Source organism: Orycteropus afer, unplaced genomic scaffold, assembly GCF_000298275.1.
Source record: "Orycteropus afer afer isolate SDZICR_OR568_19922 unplaced genomic scaffold, OryAfe1.0 scaffold00074, whole genome shotgun sequence".
Lineage (NCBI taxonomy): Eukaryota > Metazoa > Chordata > Mammalia > Tubulidentata > Orycteropodidae > Orycteropus > Orycteropus afer.
The window spans coordinates 6772089-6785406 of record NW_006921661.1 but is presented as its reverse complement, the minus strand read 5'-3'; the positions used below and the strand labels follow the sequence as shown (position 1 = coordinate 6785406).

General features: G+C 48.7%; 1 protein-coding gene across 1 annotated transcript in view; it reads right to left on the bottom strand.

The window, feature by feature from the left end:
* CHRDL2 (chordin like 2) overlaps positions 1 to 13318 on the bottom strand; it is a 37104-nt gene that overhangs the window by 1626 nt on the left and 22160 nt on the right. Inside the window, exons 5-9 of the mRNA XM_007940940.2 lie at positions 12027 to 12120; positions 10204 to 10259; positions 8126 to 8306; positions 6975 to 7169; positions 4410 to 4583 (exon numbers count right to left, since the gene is read on the bottom strand). Coding sequence (XP_007939131.1) covers positions 4410 to 4583; positions 6975 to 7169; positions 8126 to 8306; positions 10204 to 10259; positions 12027 to 12120 — 700 coding nt within the window. The remainder of the gene's footprint in view (positions 1 to 4409; positions 4584 to 6974; positions 7170 to 8125; positions 8307 to 10203; positions 10260 to 12026; positions 12121 to 13318) is intronic.

Genomic DNA, 13318 nt, shown 5'->3' with positions numbered 1-13318 from the left:
AAAAAAAAAAAAAAACTATCTGAATTCTAGCCCCCTTTAAGCTTAAGGCTCAGTTCACCCCAACCTTCCCTCTGTGGCCTTGCCTGTGCTCCAGCCAAAATAAACTACTTGAAGTCCCCTGAGGAGTGGCATATGCCATTCCTTTTGCTGGAACACTTTCTGCTATTGCCTGGTCCAGCAGATGAGGTCCTACTCATCCTCCAAGCCTTAGCTGGGATGGTTTCCCTGTCTTCCCCTACACACACACTTCTGGTGGTTATAACTTCCTCCTTGGGGCACCCACCACACTTGGCTTCTGTTTGCCATGGTATCTGTTTCTAATGTCTATCATTGTGTCTATTCCTGCCTTCACTACCAGTCTGGGTAGGGCTTTCCTCTCAGGGCTGCCAGAACCTGACTCACATCAGGCATATAAAATAAATGAGTGAATCCCTAGGTAGATGGATGGATGGATGAGTAAACCTATGTGTGTGGCTAGGCCAGGCCCTGAAGAGGAGAGAGGCATTAACCGGATCCCCTGATATTTGTATGTCATGGGGAGTTGGTCACTAGGATGCCACTAGCATCACACATGGCACTGAATCTTGGAGCACATGGGCTGTGAGATTGTTCCAGCTGTTACCACCAGGGTCTGTAGCCAGAAAGAACAGATGCAGCCGGCGAGGCCTCTGTTAGGCCAGCACCGCCCTCAAGAAGATCAAGAACTGGCCTTGCCTATGGGAATCAGAAGGGGAACCCACCAAGAGGCATGTAGAGAGCACTGATCCTGGGCCCAAGTTCAGGAATCAGGGAATGTCCACACTGCCCTTGGGACCCCCAGCCTAGATGCCAAGGACAAGAACATGGAAGAGACCTACTCCAAAGTCAAGGGGAGTGCACACTTGAGAGTTAGCTTCATCCAGACACACAGGGGCTTCATCACAGAGGCAGACAACGAGAATGAGCTGGGGACAGGTCCTTCTGTAGCATGCCTGCCACTCAGACTCTGCTGGAGCACAGAGTCAACTTTAGGAGCTTCATATGCCTCGAGAGATAGACAAACTGGAGAGGAAGTAACAGAGATGGCGGGTCCCCACACTGCAGCTGTAAACCCCCATGTGCTGCCAGAGGTAGGTCTTCTGGACCCGAGGCACTTGATCAACATGAATGACATCCCTAAAATTGAAAGGACTAGGCTCTTTGGCCTCAAATTAGAAACTAGACCAAGGATCATGTTTGTGCCTCTCACCCTTTGAAGAGCTGTGCCAAACTGAGGTACAGCTTGGCTCTGTAGACCCTCAAGGCAAATCTGGGACTGGTAGGTGAGCCCCAGGTCAGGTTCAGCTCAGTGGGAAGAAATTCTTCTCCGGGCTGAGCCATTCACAGTGTTGGAAATGAATAACCTGTCTGGGTGTAGGCATAGGGTTATGTGCAGTCAGAGCTAAAGACAATCAGGGAGGCTGCAGGGGATCTTCCTTTCTCGGCAGGGATTAGAATGGAGGCTCCTCTACTCTAAACTGTAGGAATCTAAAAGGCCCTTAACCTTAAACTCTCTGCTCAGATTCTGGTTGCTGGGACTGGCCTCACTGTAGCATGGCCCAGCCTTGTACATGTTTCAGCATCCATCTGCTCTATTTCCAGTCCAACTCTCCCCTTCTTCTCCCAGCCCCCAAGCCTGCTGTCTCCACGGTTTTTGAGTGAGTAAACAGAGTGAGTGGTTCTCATTGAGGCTCAGACCTAGGGAGTGTTTGTTTTGACTCCCACAGTCTGGGGCAGGGAGTAATGAGGCAGCTGTTGGGGCTTTTAGGTAACCCAGGGAGTCAGGAGATGTGGAGGGGGTTTGCTATTGACAGGACCAGGCTCTGTGACATTGAAGAATCCCCTCACCACCACTGTGTTGAGATGAAGTGATAGTTAGATTGGCCTTGAGCTACACCCCCTCTGCACCATCCTGGGCACAGAGGCAGCACTCAGGACAGTCAGACTTGGGTTGGAATCTTTGCTTAAACTGTGTGACTTTGAGCAAGTCATTTTACCTCTTGGACTCAGTATTCTTATTTGCAAAATGAGGGCATTCAGCATGCTGTAGCCTGAATTTTAAAAAGGGGGGGGGCGTTAATATATACCCCTCAGATCTATTATGAGGATTAAATGAGGCACATTATACAAAATACCTGCCATACACCAGTCACAGAGCTCAGGGTAGAGCAGTATGGGCTCTAGAGCCAGAGTTGGAGACTGCTGCAGTCACTCCTCCTTGCCTCTTTAAATCCTATCCAGCCCCAAGCCCATCCTTCATGAAGCCTTCCCTGCCCAGCTCAGCTCAGGTCAGCAAGGCCAGAGTAAAAGTGCAGCCAGGGGATGGATGGAATCTCATGGCTTAAAAGACCGGTGAGGGGTACTGACCCTAACTGCCCAGCTATTGACAGAATCCCAACCCAGCCCTTGCTTGCACACATCCTGTGAAGGTGCACAATTCTCCTTCCCTCCCTTCCACCGTGGGAAGGCTCTAAGTATGAAAAAGTTTATCCTCTTATTGAGCTAAAACCTGCCTCTTTACAACGCTAATCAACTGGTGGGGTGGAATGAGAAGGATACTAATATTTGAAGTGCCTAGTAAAATAGGTCAGGAGCTGTACCTATGTTATTACATTTAATCCTCCTAAAACCCTCCTCCCCAATTAACAGAAGAGAAAACTGAGGCCCAGAGAGGTCAAGTGATTGCCCAAGGCCACACAGCTAAGATATGGCAGAGTTGGGATATCTTCCTATATCTTGGAATCAGGTACTTTTCAACTTGGAAGCGCTGCCAGAGGTAGGTATCCCTGGACCAGAGACACCTGATCAATATGGCATCCCTAAGGGCATGGAGGAGCTCTGGTAGCATAATGCCTAAGGCACTTGACTGCTCACCAGAAGGCTGGCGGTTCAAACCCACCAGCCACTCCTCGGAAGGAAGATTGGGTAATCCTACTTCCATAGTGATACTGCCTCAGAAACCCGACTCGACGGCAAACAACAACAACAAAGGCCCATGGGGGCCCAGAGCATAGGATGTGTCTGATCCCAAAGCCCCTGCTTGTTGTTCTGATCCTTGAGGTCACTCAAAACACTGCTGCTCCCTCTGCCTGGGGCAGCCCTTCAGAGCCATGAAGCCAGCGGTCCTGTCCCCCTGAGTCCTCTTCTCCAGGCTGAACAGCTCGACTTTCTTCATCCATTCCTCCTATGACAAGGGGCAGAGTAGAGCAGGGAAAGAGCCGCATCTGACGTCACAAGACATGGGCTCTAGCTCCCATTCCTCCACTTACTGGCTGTGTGGCCTTGGGCCAGGTACTTCACCTCTCTGAGCCCCAGTTTCCTCATCTGTAAAATGAGGATAATAATGCTAACTCTCAGGATCCTTGAGGATCAAATGAGATAATGACTGTGAAAGCACTTTATAAACTCTAAAGTGCTACACACATTGACTGCCATTATCATTATCATCATTCTTATCACTCCCTCTTCCACCCCCACCCTGACCCCCAACCAAACCCACCAGTAGAGGGAAGTGACTTTCATTAGAGGTAATTTACACCAAAGGATTTAGTTGGGATCATGGCTTAATGTATCCAGGGGATTTATGTTTTGAAGGGTTGTTGCTGCTGCTGCTGGTTGCCCCTGAGTCAATTCCAATTCACTGCAACCTCATGTGTATAGAGTAGAACTGCTCCCTAGGATTTCCAAGGCCGTGACCTTTCAGAAGCAGATTGCCAGGCATGTCTTCTGAAGTACCCCTGGGTGGGTTTGAACTGGCAACCTTTAGGCTAGTAGTCAAGCTTTTAACCATTTATGCTATCCAAGGGCCTTTGTTTTAAAGGAAGAGCCACAAAACTCTCATAATTCCCTCATGATCTTCAGTTGGTGATATAAGTAGTCTGTTGAATAGGGTGTCTTTCTCACAGAATGAGAAATATATTCTGATGTCAGCTTAGCTTGGAGTGGTGAAATCTGCCATATAGAAAAGATTCAAGGCTTTGAGGATACTGTGTGGGTACTCTTGCCTGAAAACATCTCCCCAGCTGACCTCACAGAATGCTGAAATTCTACCATTGGAGATCTATTTGTTTCATCAGGGCAAGTATTACCCTCTTCTGACTCTTTTCAAGGTGCAACAACTCCTTCCCCCCAGGAGAGGGAGCACTTTGAGCCCTTGGTATCTCAAAGTGAGTGAATTTATCTGAGTTGTCAGAGACTCACAGACTGAGAATCATTATCTTTCTATATCTTGGAATCATAGACTTTTAAACCTGGAAGGGCAGCCAGAGGTAGGTCTTCTTGGACCAGAGCCACCTGATTAACATGACATCCCTAAGGCCTACATGGGGCCTGGAGCACAGAAAGGGGGACAGGCCAGAGGTATGCCTGGCTACAGATGGGCCACTGCTCACCTTTTACCAGCTTCCAGAGGTAGATCTCCACTTGGTCAGAGGCTTCATGCTCAAGGGCAAAGCGGTGCAGGCTGTCTGGGCTTGGGGACACTGATGTGTGGACGACAACTCGGCTGGGCACCTTCGGGCACCTGGTGGCATTGATCTCACTGTGGCCAGGGTCAGCCTTGTCTTCTGGGAGAGACAAGGAGCTGGTGAATGCGCTGCCTCCCCACCCTTGGTAGGCCCAGGAAGAGGGCCACTGGTTTGACATCCCCCTCAGGGCTCTATGGTCTTTGGGAAAGTACTGGCCCCCCTGGGAAGAAGAGGTCTCTAGGGAGGGGAGAGGAGGCAGCTCCCCTATTCACTTCCCCTTGATCAGCACATCAGGAAGCTTCTCATCCTTCAGGGCTCAGCTCACCTTCCACCTCCTCCAGCAGCCCACTTGGAACAGCTCAGCCCACCCTGATTTCTCCCACCACAGCTTTAAAATGGCCTCTTGCTTTTGGGTATTGGTGATGGCTGCACAGCATGATTAATGTAATTGGTGTCATTAAACTGTACGCATGAAAAACATTAAATTGGCAAGTGTTTGTTATATATACTTTTGGAACAATTAAAACAATGTATTAAAAGAAATTTCAAAAAAAAACCTTGTTGCTTATGACACTCATTCACAACCCCAATCCCATGTTGCCTTGCATTGCCTTATAGTTGTTCCACTTGGGTCTCCAAAAGAGACTCACAATGTAAAGAGCAGGAGTTGCATCCCCTCTGTCTTTTGAATCACTAACACCACTAAGCATAGGCTCTCAGTGAACAAAATGAAAGGTCTGGGATGTTGAGGTGATGATGGCAGTAGTGACAATGATGGTTTGTGATAATGGGAGGGGCAGTAGTGCTCATGATGATAGTGACCATAGTGGTGGTTGTAGTAATGTTTTTGGTGCCAAATTAGACGTAGTTCTAAAGCCTGGATGTACTGGCAATCCATGGAAATTCCCTACAATTTTCTCTGTACCATCATTCCCTAGATCATCTTTTAGGGACTGAAGGACTAAGTCCCTACACCCTCCTTCTAGATTCTTATTAATTATGAAGGCCTCCAAATGTCTAGCAAAGACTTGTCAGGCTACATCTCAATATTTTTAAAGGGAAAGGGCCTGGGATCTGGAGTGGAGTTCAAGACCAGGTATATTTTTGAAGAAGCCCAGGAGTGAGCCAGTCTCAAAGAGAATTCAAGTTGAACTCTCGTCCCTCACTGTGCTCCAGGCCCCACTCCCATTATGCTCCCACTAACCCTGTCCTAATAGCATATTACTCTTATAAATAATAATGATCCTTTCTGTTTGGATTTTGATTTATAATTCACAAGGCATTTTCATCAACTCTGCATCTAGGCTCAGAAAGGTAAAGTAACTTGTCCTAAGCTCACAATAGTAATTTAGGGAAGTAAGCAACTCAAATATCCTGACATTAAATTTGAGGAGAGATGGAGACATAGATAAATTTAATCACTCAATTAATCTCATTTGTGAAATAACTGCATTGTCAGATTAAATATATATGAATCACAGTACAATTCCTGCCACATAGTAGATGCGAGGTGTACATTTCCTTTCCCTCTCTCTCTCTCTCTCTCATGCCCTTTCTATTCCTGTTAGGAGTCCCTAGGTGGCACAAATTGTTAAGTGCCGGGCTCCTAACTGAAAAGTTGGTGGTCCAAACACACCCAGAGGCACCTCAGAAGTAAGGCCTGGAGATCTGCTTCCAAAAGGTCATAGCCTTGAAGACCCTATGAAGCACATTTTACTGAGACAGAGGGAATGGGCCTGACTGTGACAATAGGTGCTATGGAAAATCACAGGCTGCTCTTCTCAATGAGACACTCTGAGGGTTTCTTCTGCAGACCTATTAACCTTAGGGTCACATGACATTATTGGAAGAACCTACCAGCAAGTCGGGAAGCCTGAGTTCTAGTTCCAGCTCCACTATTACTTTGCTGTGTGGCTTAGGAAAGTCCCTTCTCTCTGGGTCTCAATTTTCCCATATGCAAATAAGAGTTGAATGAGCTAGGATGACAGCAGTGGTTGAGCTTAGGCTCTAGAGTAAGACAGACCTTGGTTCAAGTCCCAGCTCTGTCACTTATAGCTATGTGACCCCAGACAAGGTACTTATCTTCTCATTCTATAAAATGGAGACAAAGATTCTACTCTGTCCTCTGTGGTGAGGATTCAATTAATTCATGCATGTAAAATACCTACCTAGCACACTATAAGTATTCATTAAACATTGGAGATTACTCCTACAAGTTCCAATAGTCTAAGATCTCATAACTTCATGGAGTCCCAAACACTATTGATTCTATGTATGTGTCTGAGAGCCTCTGAATCTATTGCTGGAACATTTGATGGTTACATAAATCTGGTGTTTTCCACTCCTGTGTTTCTAATGTTATGTACTTCTATAAACCCTGAGTCCATGCCCTTTCATGTATGAGATGTTCCAAGTGTCTGTGGCCTTGGGCAGAGAAGCCCAGAGTTCTTTCTAGCCATTGCCCTCCCTGCCCACAGAGCCTCTTTCTACCTGGGCAAATCTTGCAGCATTTCCCAGCCACTTTCTCAGGGTGATTGCAGGGGTATTCTGTAGGGCAGGTCACACGCTGGCAGTCCTGGCGGCCGTCCTGACAGGTGCACAGGATACAGGGCAGGGGTCCAAAGGAACGGAAGGCTGGGTGCCACACCTCCCCATGAGAGTATGTCTTCCCACCATGCACGCAGGCTGGGCCAAGAAGGGCAGAAAGGGAGGCGGGTCAGTGCCTCAGACCTAGGCCAGAGTCTACGGTCCAGCAATGTGTGGGGCCTTGAGGAGCCCCCATTCTACAATTTGGCCCAGGCCAGTGCCTACAAATGGAGGCCAGGGTATAAAACTCGCCCCTGTCACTGATATCCCCCTTATCTCAGCACTCAGAGCCAGATGTGTCAGGTCAGTGCTTGCTAAAAATTGAGAGTCCTCTCCCTGCCCTTCACAAGACACCTCTGGTGGAGCTAGGAGAGGCCCGACATCAGGAGAGGCAAGGTCAAGTTCTATTGCTACCTGGCTGTACAAAGTCTGGACAGTCCCTTTCCCCTTCTCAGCCTTAGTGTCCCATCAGACTAAAGGAGGATGGGACTCAGTAGTCTCCAAGACCCCTCTTGCTCCACAAGTGGGGCTGCCCTCAGACTTCTTTCCTCCTCTCTGATGCCATAGCTGCCTATGTGTCCTCCTTCCCAGCTCCGTCCAACTGGCCTCCTATTGCCCAGTATGATCCCTCCTTCATTTGTCAAAAACTTTGCCTCAGCACTTCCTTATATTACAGTCATTTATTTATGTCTGTCTCCCTGACTATGAGCCCTTCAAGGGCAGGAATGAATATTCATTTCTTTGTTCTGTCTCCCTCATCTCCCAGCAAAGACATGAAGATGCTCAAAAAAGTATTATTGTACTGACCAGTAGTCAGGACATGTGAGTCCCAGTCTTTGTCCTGCCCCTAACTCAATACTCTGAACCTCAGTGTCCTCATCCATCAAAGGTAGGTTCAAAACTGATTGTCTTAAGTACTGTTTCCATTTTGATGTTCTATAAGTCCCCAGGGCTATGGTATAGGGAGTGGGGATGGGGGCACTGCTGAGTGGAGGGTGTCAAGGGGTTAGGGCCCCTTTTTCCACCTCATGCTTGGAGGAGGTTCCAGTCCCCACCTTTCTTATGTTTCTCCTTCAGGACAATCTTGACTGTGGTGCTGCCTGTCCCTTTTGGCCGGAAGTGACGCGGGATGAAAGCCAGCGGGGAGCTTTGGCCAGTGGGGGCTGGGGTGCTCAGGCCTCTCTTTCTCCCACCATCACCATCACCATCACCGGAGCATGGATCCTGAGAATGCCTCTGCAAATGGCAGGAAGTGTGCAGATCACTGACAGTGCCACTGTTTACTGCCGGGTGGAGGAGCAGCAAGACAGAGGCTGCAGTAGGAGGCCTGAGGACAGACATGAGCATGACTTCCCATGAGGAGAGAGCATAGTCTAGGCACAGAAGGGAGAGCTTGAGAAGGCCTAAGATGTACTCAGAACAATTCATCTTTGAAAAGGTTAGAGGATAGAGATCTCGAAATCTGGCCTCCACCAAACCCTTGTCAGAAGAATCAAGGCCTTGGAATGGGAGTAAGAAGGAAAAAAAAAAAAAAAAAACCACTGCTGTGGAGTCGATTCCAAGTCATAGTGACCCTGGTTGGGTTTCCAAAGCAGTAACTCTTTAAGGAAGTAGATTGCTCAGTCTTCCTTCCACAGAGTAGCTGGTGGGTTTGAACTACCAACCTTGGAAATAAAATTGATCAGTGACCTGGACAATTTAATATTTAGGAAATAGAAGGTGAGACTGTAGTGAGGATTAAAGTCAGGAAACTCTTTTCTGTCTGAGATTTAGGTGATGAGACAAGGGGATGGATGGGCCTCTGAAGATCCCACCAGGTCCCAGAATCCCATGGGGTAGGGAGACTAAGAGCTGGCCCCGTTCAGAGACAAAGAGTCTCCAGAGCCCACACCACCTTTCCTGAGCCCCTAGATTCCAAGATCCCAAGGTCTTGCCCCTCTAGGACACAGGTCTTAGGAGGGATGGCAGTGACAGCAAAGTGTGTGTAGTGGTGGCAAGTCTGTCTGGGGCTTGGGCAGTGTTAGGCCATGAGAGAGGGGCAAGTGGGTTGGGGCAAATGGCAAGGCTTGCTGCCTTCCTGGCTGATCCTGAGTCACTCATGTTCCTTCTTCTACAGTCTGTTCCTGTCTTGTCCAGCCTCTGAATCAATCCTTTGATGGCCCAGAGTCTGAGCCCACAAGACCTCTTTGAGTGGCCCCAGCACAGGCCCATAACCAGGAAATCCTGGTTGAATGGAATATAGGCAAGAAAGTATAGAAGAGCCCAATCCCCAAGGGGGCTTGCCCAAGTCATCCAGCAGGTCAGTAAGTAGCTTATCAGGGCCTGGAACTAAGCCTGGGTAGGTTTACTTAGCACAGTGCCTTCTAGGGATAGCATGGAAAGCAAAGGGAGTGGAGTGGCTCAGATTTTGCAGCTCTTGTCCCCAGCCAAGAAGGGCCAGCATGGACAAGGGGATAAGCTGGCAGAGGGGAAGAGAGAGATGAGTTAGCTCAGATCCCTGGGGAACCTCTAGGATGGGGAGCCCAGCTTCCTAGCCCCAAGAATCCAGGTGGCCAAGGCTATAAAGCAGGTGGAGTTGTTCACATTGTAGACATAGCATAGATTGGGAACTTGAGTCAGTATTTGAGTCCGTTTTCCCACCTTTTCCTTCTCAGATCACAGAGAACTGGGCAGTTAGGCCACCACTCCCTATATGAACTCTAGACCAAGATCAAGAGGGGCCAAGATTGAGGAAAACAGAGAGGTAGACCCAGATAGAGTCATGAGCTGGGTGGGGAATGCTTGACCAAGTCAGAAATCATTCTATCAGGGGAATGTGCTCCCTAGAAGTGGCCTGGACTAAGACCAGACACAGGTCCTGGATTGAACAGTGTCCAAGAAGTTCCCAGGAGGTAAATTGGAAAGTTTGGGTCCTGCTTCTGTCCTGTATGGGTGACCTGTTTTCTCCCAGGTCACTGCTAGCCCATTAGTCATGGTCTGGCTGGGCTGGGAGAGAGTCTGGAACATGGTGGGGGCTAATGTAGCTAATCCAGAAGATAAATGAGAAATGAGGATAATGAATGATATTGCCTGCCCTAGATACCTGCTTCCCCGCTCTTCCTCCCCCCACCATATCAGTAAAGCTGGTACTCACCACCCCATGATGTGACTGCATGGTGTCCTCTTCAGCTGGTTTCTCACTTGACCCATCTGGAAACCCAAACAGAAAGTGGGTCAGCCTGGACCTCCTAAGCCTTGCTGGCTGGAGCCCTGCAGGCCTCCACCTATAGGCCCTGCCCCGTCAAGGCCTAGAGCTACTTCTGGAGTCCCAGATCTGCAGCCCCAGATCTCCCTTTGCCTCAGGGGGTACTTATTCCTACTTCTTGTTACAGCCTCCCCTTACCTGTTGGGCTGACTAAATCCCCATAAATGGGCTGCTACCTTGGTTTCTCCTTGCTGACCTCCTGAATGCTTGGCTAGGCCAGAGTGTCTTGCTCAGTCCTTACTTAAAAGTCACCTCTTTGGGACACTAGGTCCCTCAGTGCCTGTCATAGATAGTCCAAAGGCCCAGTTTCCCATCCCTGTAGCCAGTCCCCCAGGCAGACACACTGAAATCACCAGGCCTTAGTTTACACTGCACACTATACATTTCCAGGGTCCTGCCTTCTAGCCCTTCTAACTTTAATACCCCAACTCTTCCATCTCTCATTCCCCTGGAAAGTAGCACACAAAGCCCTGAGGAGCCCTGCAGTTTCCTAAGGGTTCTCTCTCCCTAGTGAGTAGGATTCCTCTCCCTAGTTCCCTGCACCACTATATAGTCTGGCTCCTACCAAGCATTCCCAGCTTAAAGACCCAGAATGTTGGAATTAGACTGCCCAGCAGAAATAACCAAGGCCAATTTTTCAGTGTATACAGGGAGCAACTGAGGTTCAGAGTGGAAATGAACTTGCAGGAACTAGCTGGAAGAAACAGGATCTGACTCCTGATCCAGTGCCTCTTCCATAACACCAACATCTGGCAAAGCCTTCTACTATGGAACACCCACCTGAGTCCTGCCTCTTTCAGGAAGCTTTCCTCAACTTCCTTAGCTCACAGGGAACAATACATGGGCTTAAATGGTCTAAACACTATGAAGTTTGCCCTTCATTAGATGATATCCTGGCCTCTCTGTTTTATACAGAGACTCCACCTGGATTCAGCTTGACTAAAGCTCTCAGAGCCTCTGAGCCCAGCCCTGCCAGGAAGAAGACAAGAGCAGAAGACGTGGTTCCTGCCTGTTCTACATGCTGCTGCTGATCCCCTTGACCTCATCTGATTTCAGGGACTTTATCCACTTTTTGCAGCCACTGCTGCAGTGCCCAGCTTTGCCTGGGCTCCAACCAACTTCCTCAGATTCAACCTGACAGCACCTCCCCTCAAGCCTGTGCCTCAGGCTAGCACTTCATATCCATGTCTCCCACCTCCCACTTCTTATCCCACCCCAGTCTCCCTTCTCACCCCACTCCTGCCCTCCTGATCCCAGGGCTTCCTAGAACCCACACATGCATGCACAACAGAGCAGTATGAGAAATTAACACCCTTGCAGTAATTCTTTGGCTAGTGGGAGTTAGTGACTGGTGGATAAATTCCTACCTCTTCCTCTACAATCCCTAGGCTTTTCTAAGAAGCAGAAGACTATTTCCAGCAAGTAATTATACTTGATATCAAGAGGAGACCAGCTCCAAAACACATTTTATGTTGACTCTCCTTCCCTGCTTCACTCCCTCTCTCCCTCATTCCTGCTCCCTGGGATTACAATAAAAAATAAGTGGCACATCAGCCTCCATGTCAGGCTTTCCTTTTGGTGGCCCAGGCTAAGACACCACTTTTGAGGAAGGAATGGCCTGCCACTTGATGGGTGTACCTGGAGGTTCAAACACCCTATGGCTAGGTCCATGGGGTGGGGTTGGGTACTTCCAGATTGTAAGGCAGACTCACCTTTGCAGGTCTGGCAGCAGGAGTCAGGAAGCGGGAGGGGTGCAGGGCAACCAGGTTCGGGGCAGGTTATGAGGCCGCAGTAGATCTGGCCCTCCTGATAGAGCAAACAAGTTCTGAGAAATGAGCTCTGATAGCCATCCTTAGGGAACAGTAGAGCCCCCTTCCCTGAGGGCAAATGGCCCAGTGGTCTCTCCTGAGATGGGAGAGGGAAGGAGCCTCCAGGGAAAGGCCCATCCCACTGGGAAGAGGAGTCCCCTGAACCCTTCCCATTCCCACTCCAAGCCCTGAAGGTAACATTGATCCTTCAGCTTCCAAAGTGCTTCACATCTAGTCTCTCCCTAGGTTCTCAGAGAAAACTGGTGAGGTGAGACTCTCTCCAACCTACAGGTGAGGGGAGCCTGGAGAGGGGCCTGAACCATGTGAAGTCAGAGAGATAGTTGGGGCAGAATGGACTAGAGCCCAGGCTTCAGGCTTTTTCCACTGAAATCTATGTCCTTCTCCCTTGGCCTGAACAGGGAGCCCAGCATAAGGGAGAGGGAAAGATGAGTAATACCTCGGGCTCATCTTCATTTAGTCCTCTAACTTTAGGACCTAACTTCAAGAGGCAAGACTACAGGGGGAAGACCTTCTGGGAGTCAAGAGACCAGATGACCTCTGGTGAGTTACTTCTATTCTCTGGGCCTCAGTTCCCTCTGTGAAATGGAGACACTCCTAGCTGGGCTGTGAAGATCAAATGAGGGGAATGGTTGTGAAAACCCTTTTTAAACTGTAAAGCACAATGTACCTGGGAGGAAGTGATATTCCCTTAAGTCCTTTTCCTATTCCTTTTCCAATGAGTCTGAGAAGTAAGGATACTGACCTCTCAGATGCAGCCAGGAATCAAACCAGTCCCATATAAACAGGGATGAGCAGAAAGAAAAAGGGAAATTGTAAGAAGGGCCTCACCAAACATAGTCTCAGGAGACATCTAGATCAATTGGCATGTCATAGTACATAAAGACAATGTTCTACATTCTAGTTTGGTGAGTAGAGTCTAGGGTCTTAAAAGCTTGTGAGCAGCCAACTGAGATACAACTATTGTCTCTTCCCTTCTGGAGCAAAGGAGAGTGAAGCAATCAGGCTCATGGAAGTAATCAGCCTCCTCTAGACCAGAAGAACTAGATGGTGCCCAGCAACTACTACCGATTGCTCTGACCAGAGACTCAAGAGAAGGTCCTGGTTAGAATCGGAGAAAAATGTAGAACAAACCTCAAATTCATAAAAAAGAGATCAGACTTACTGGTCAGATAGAG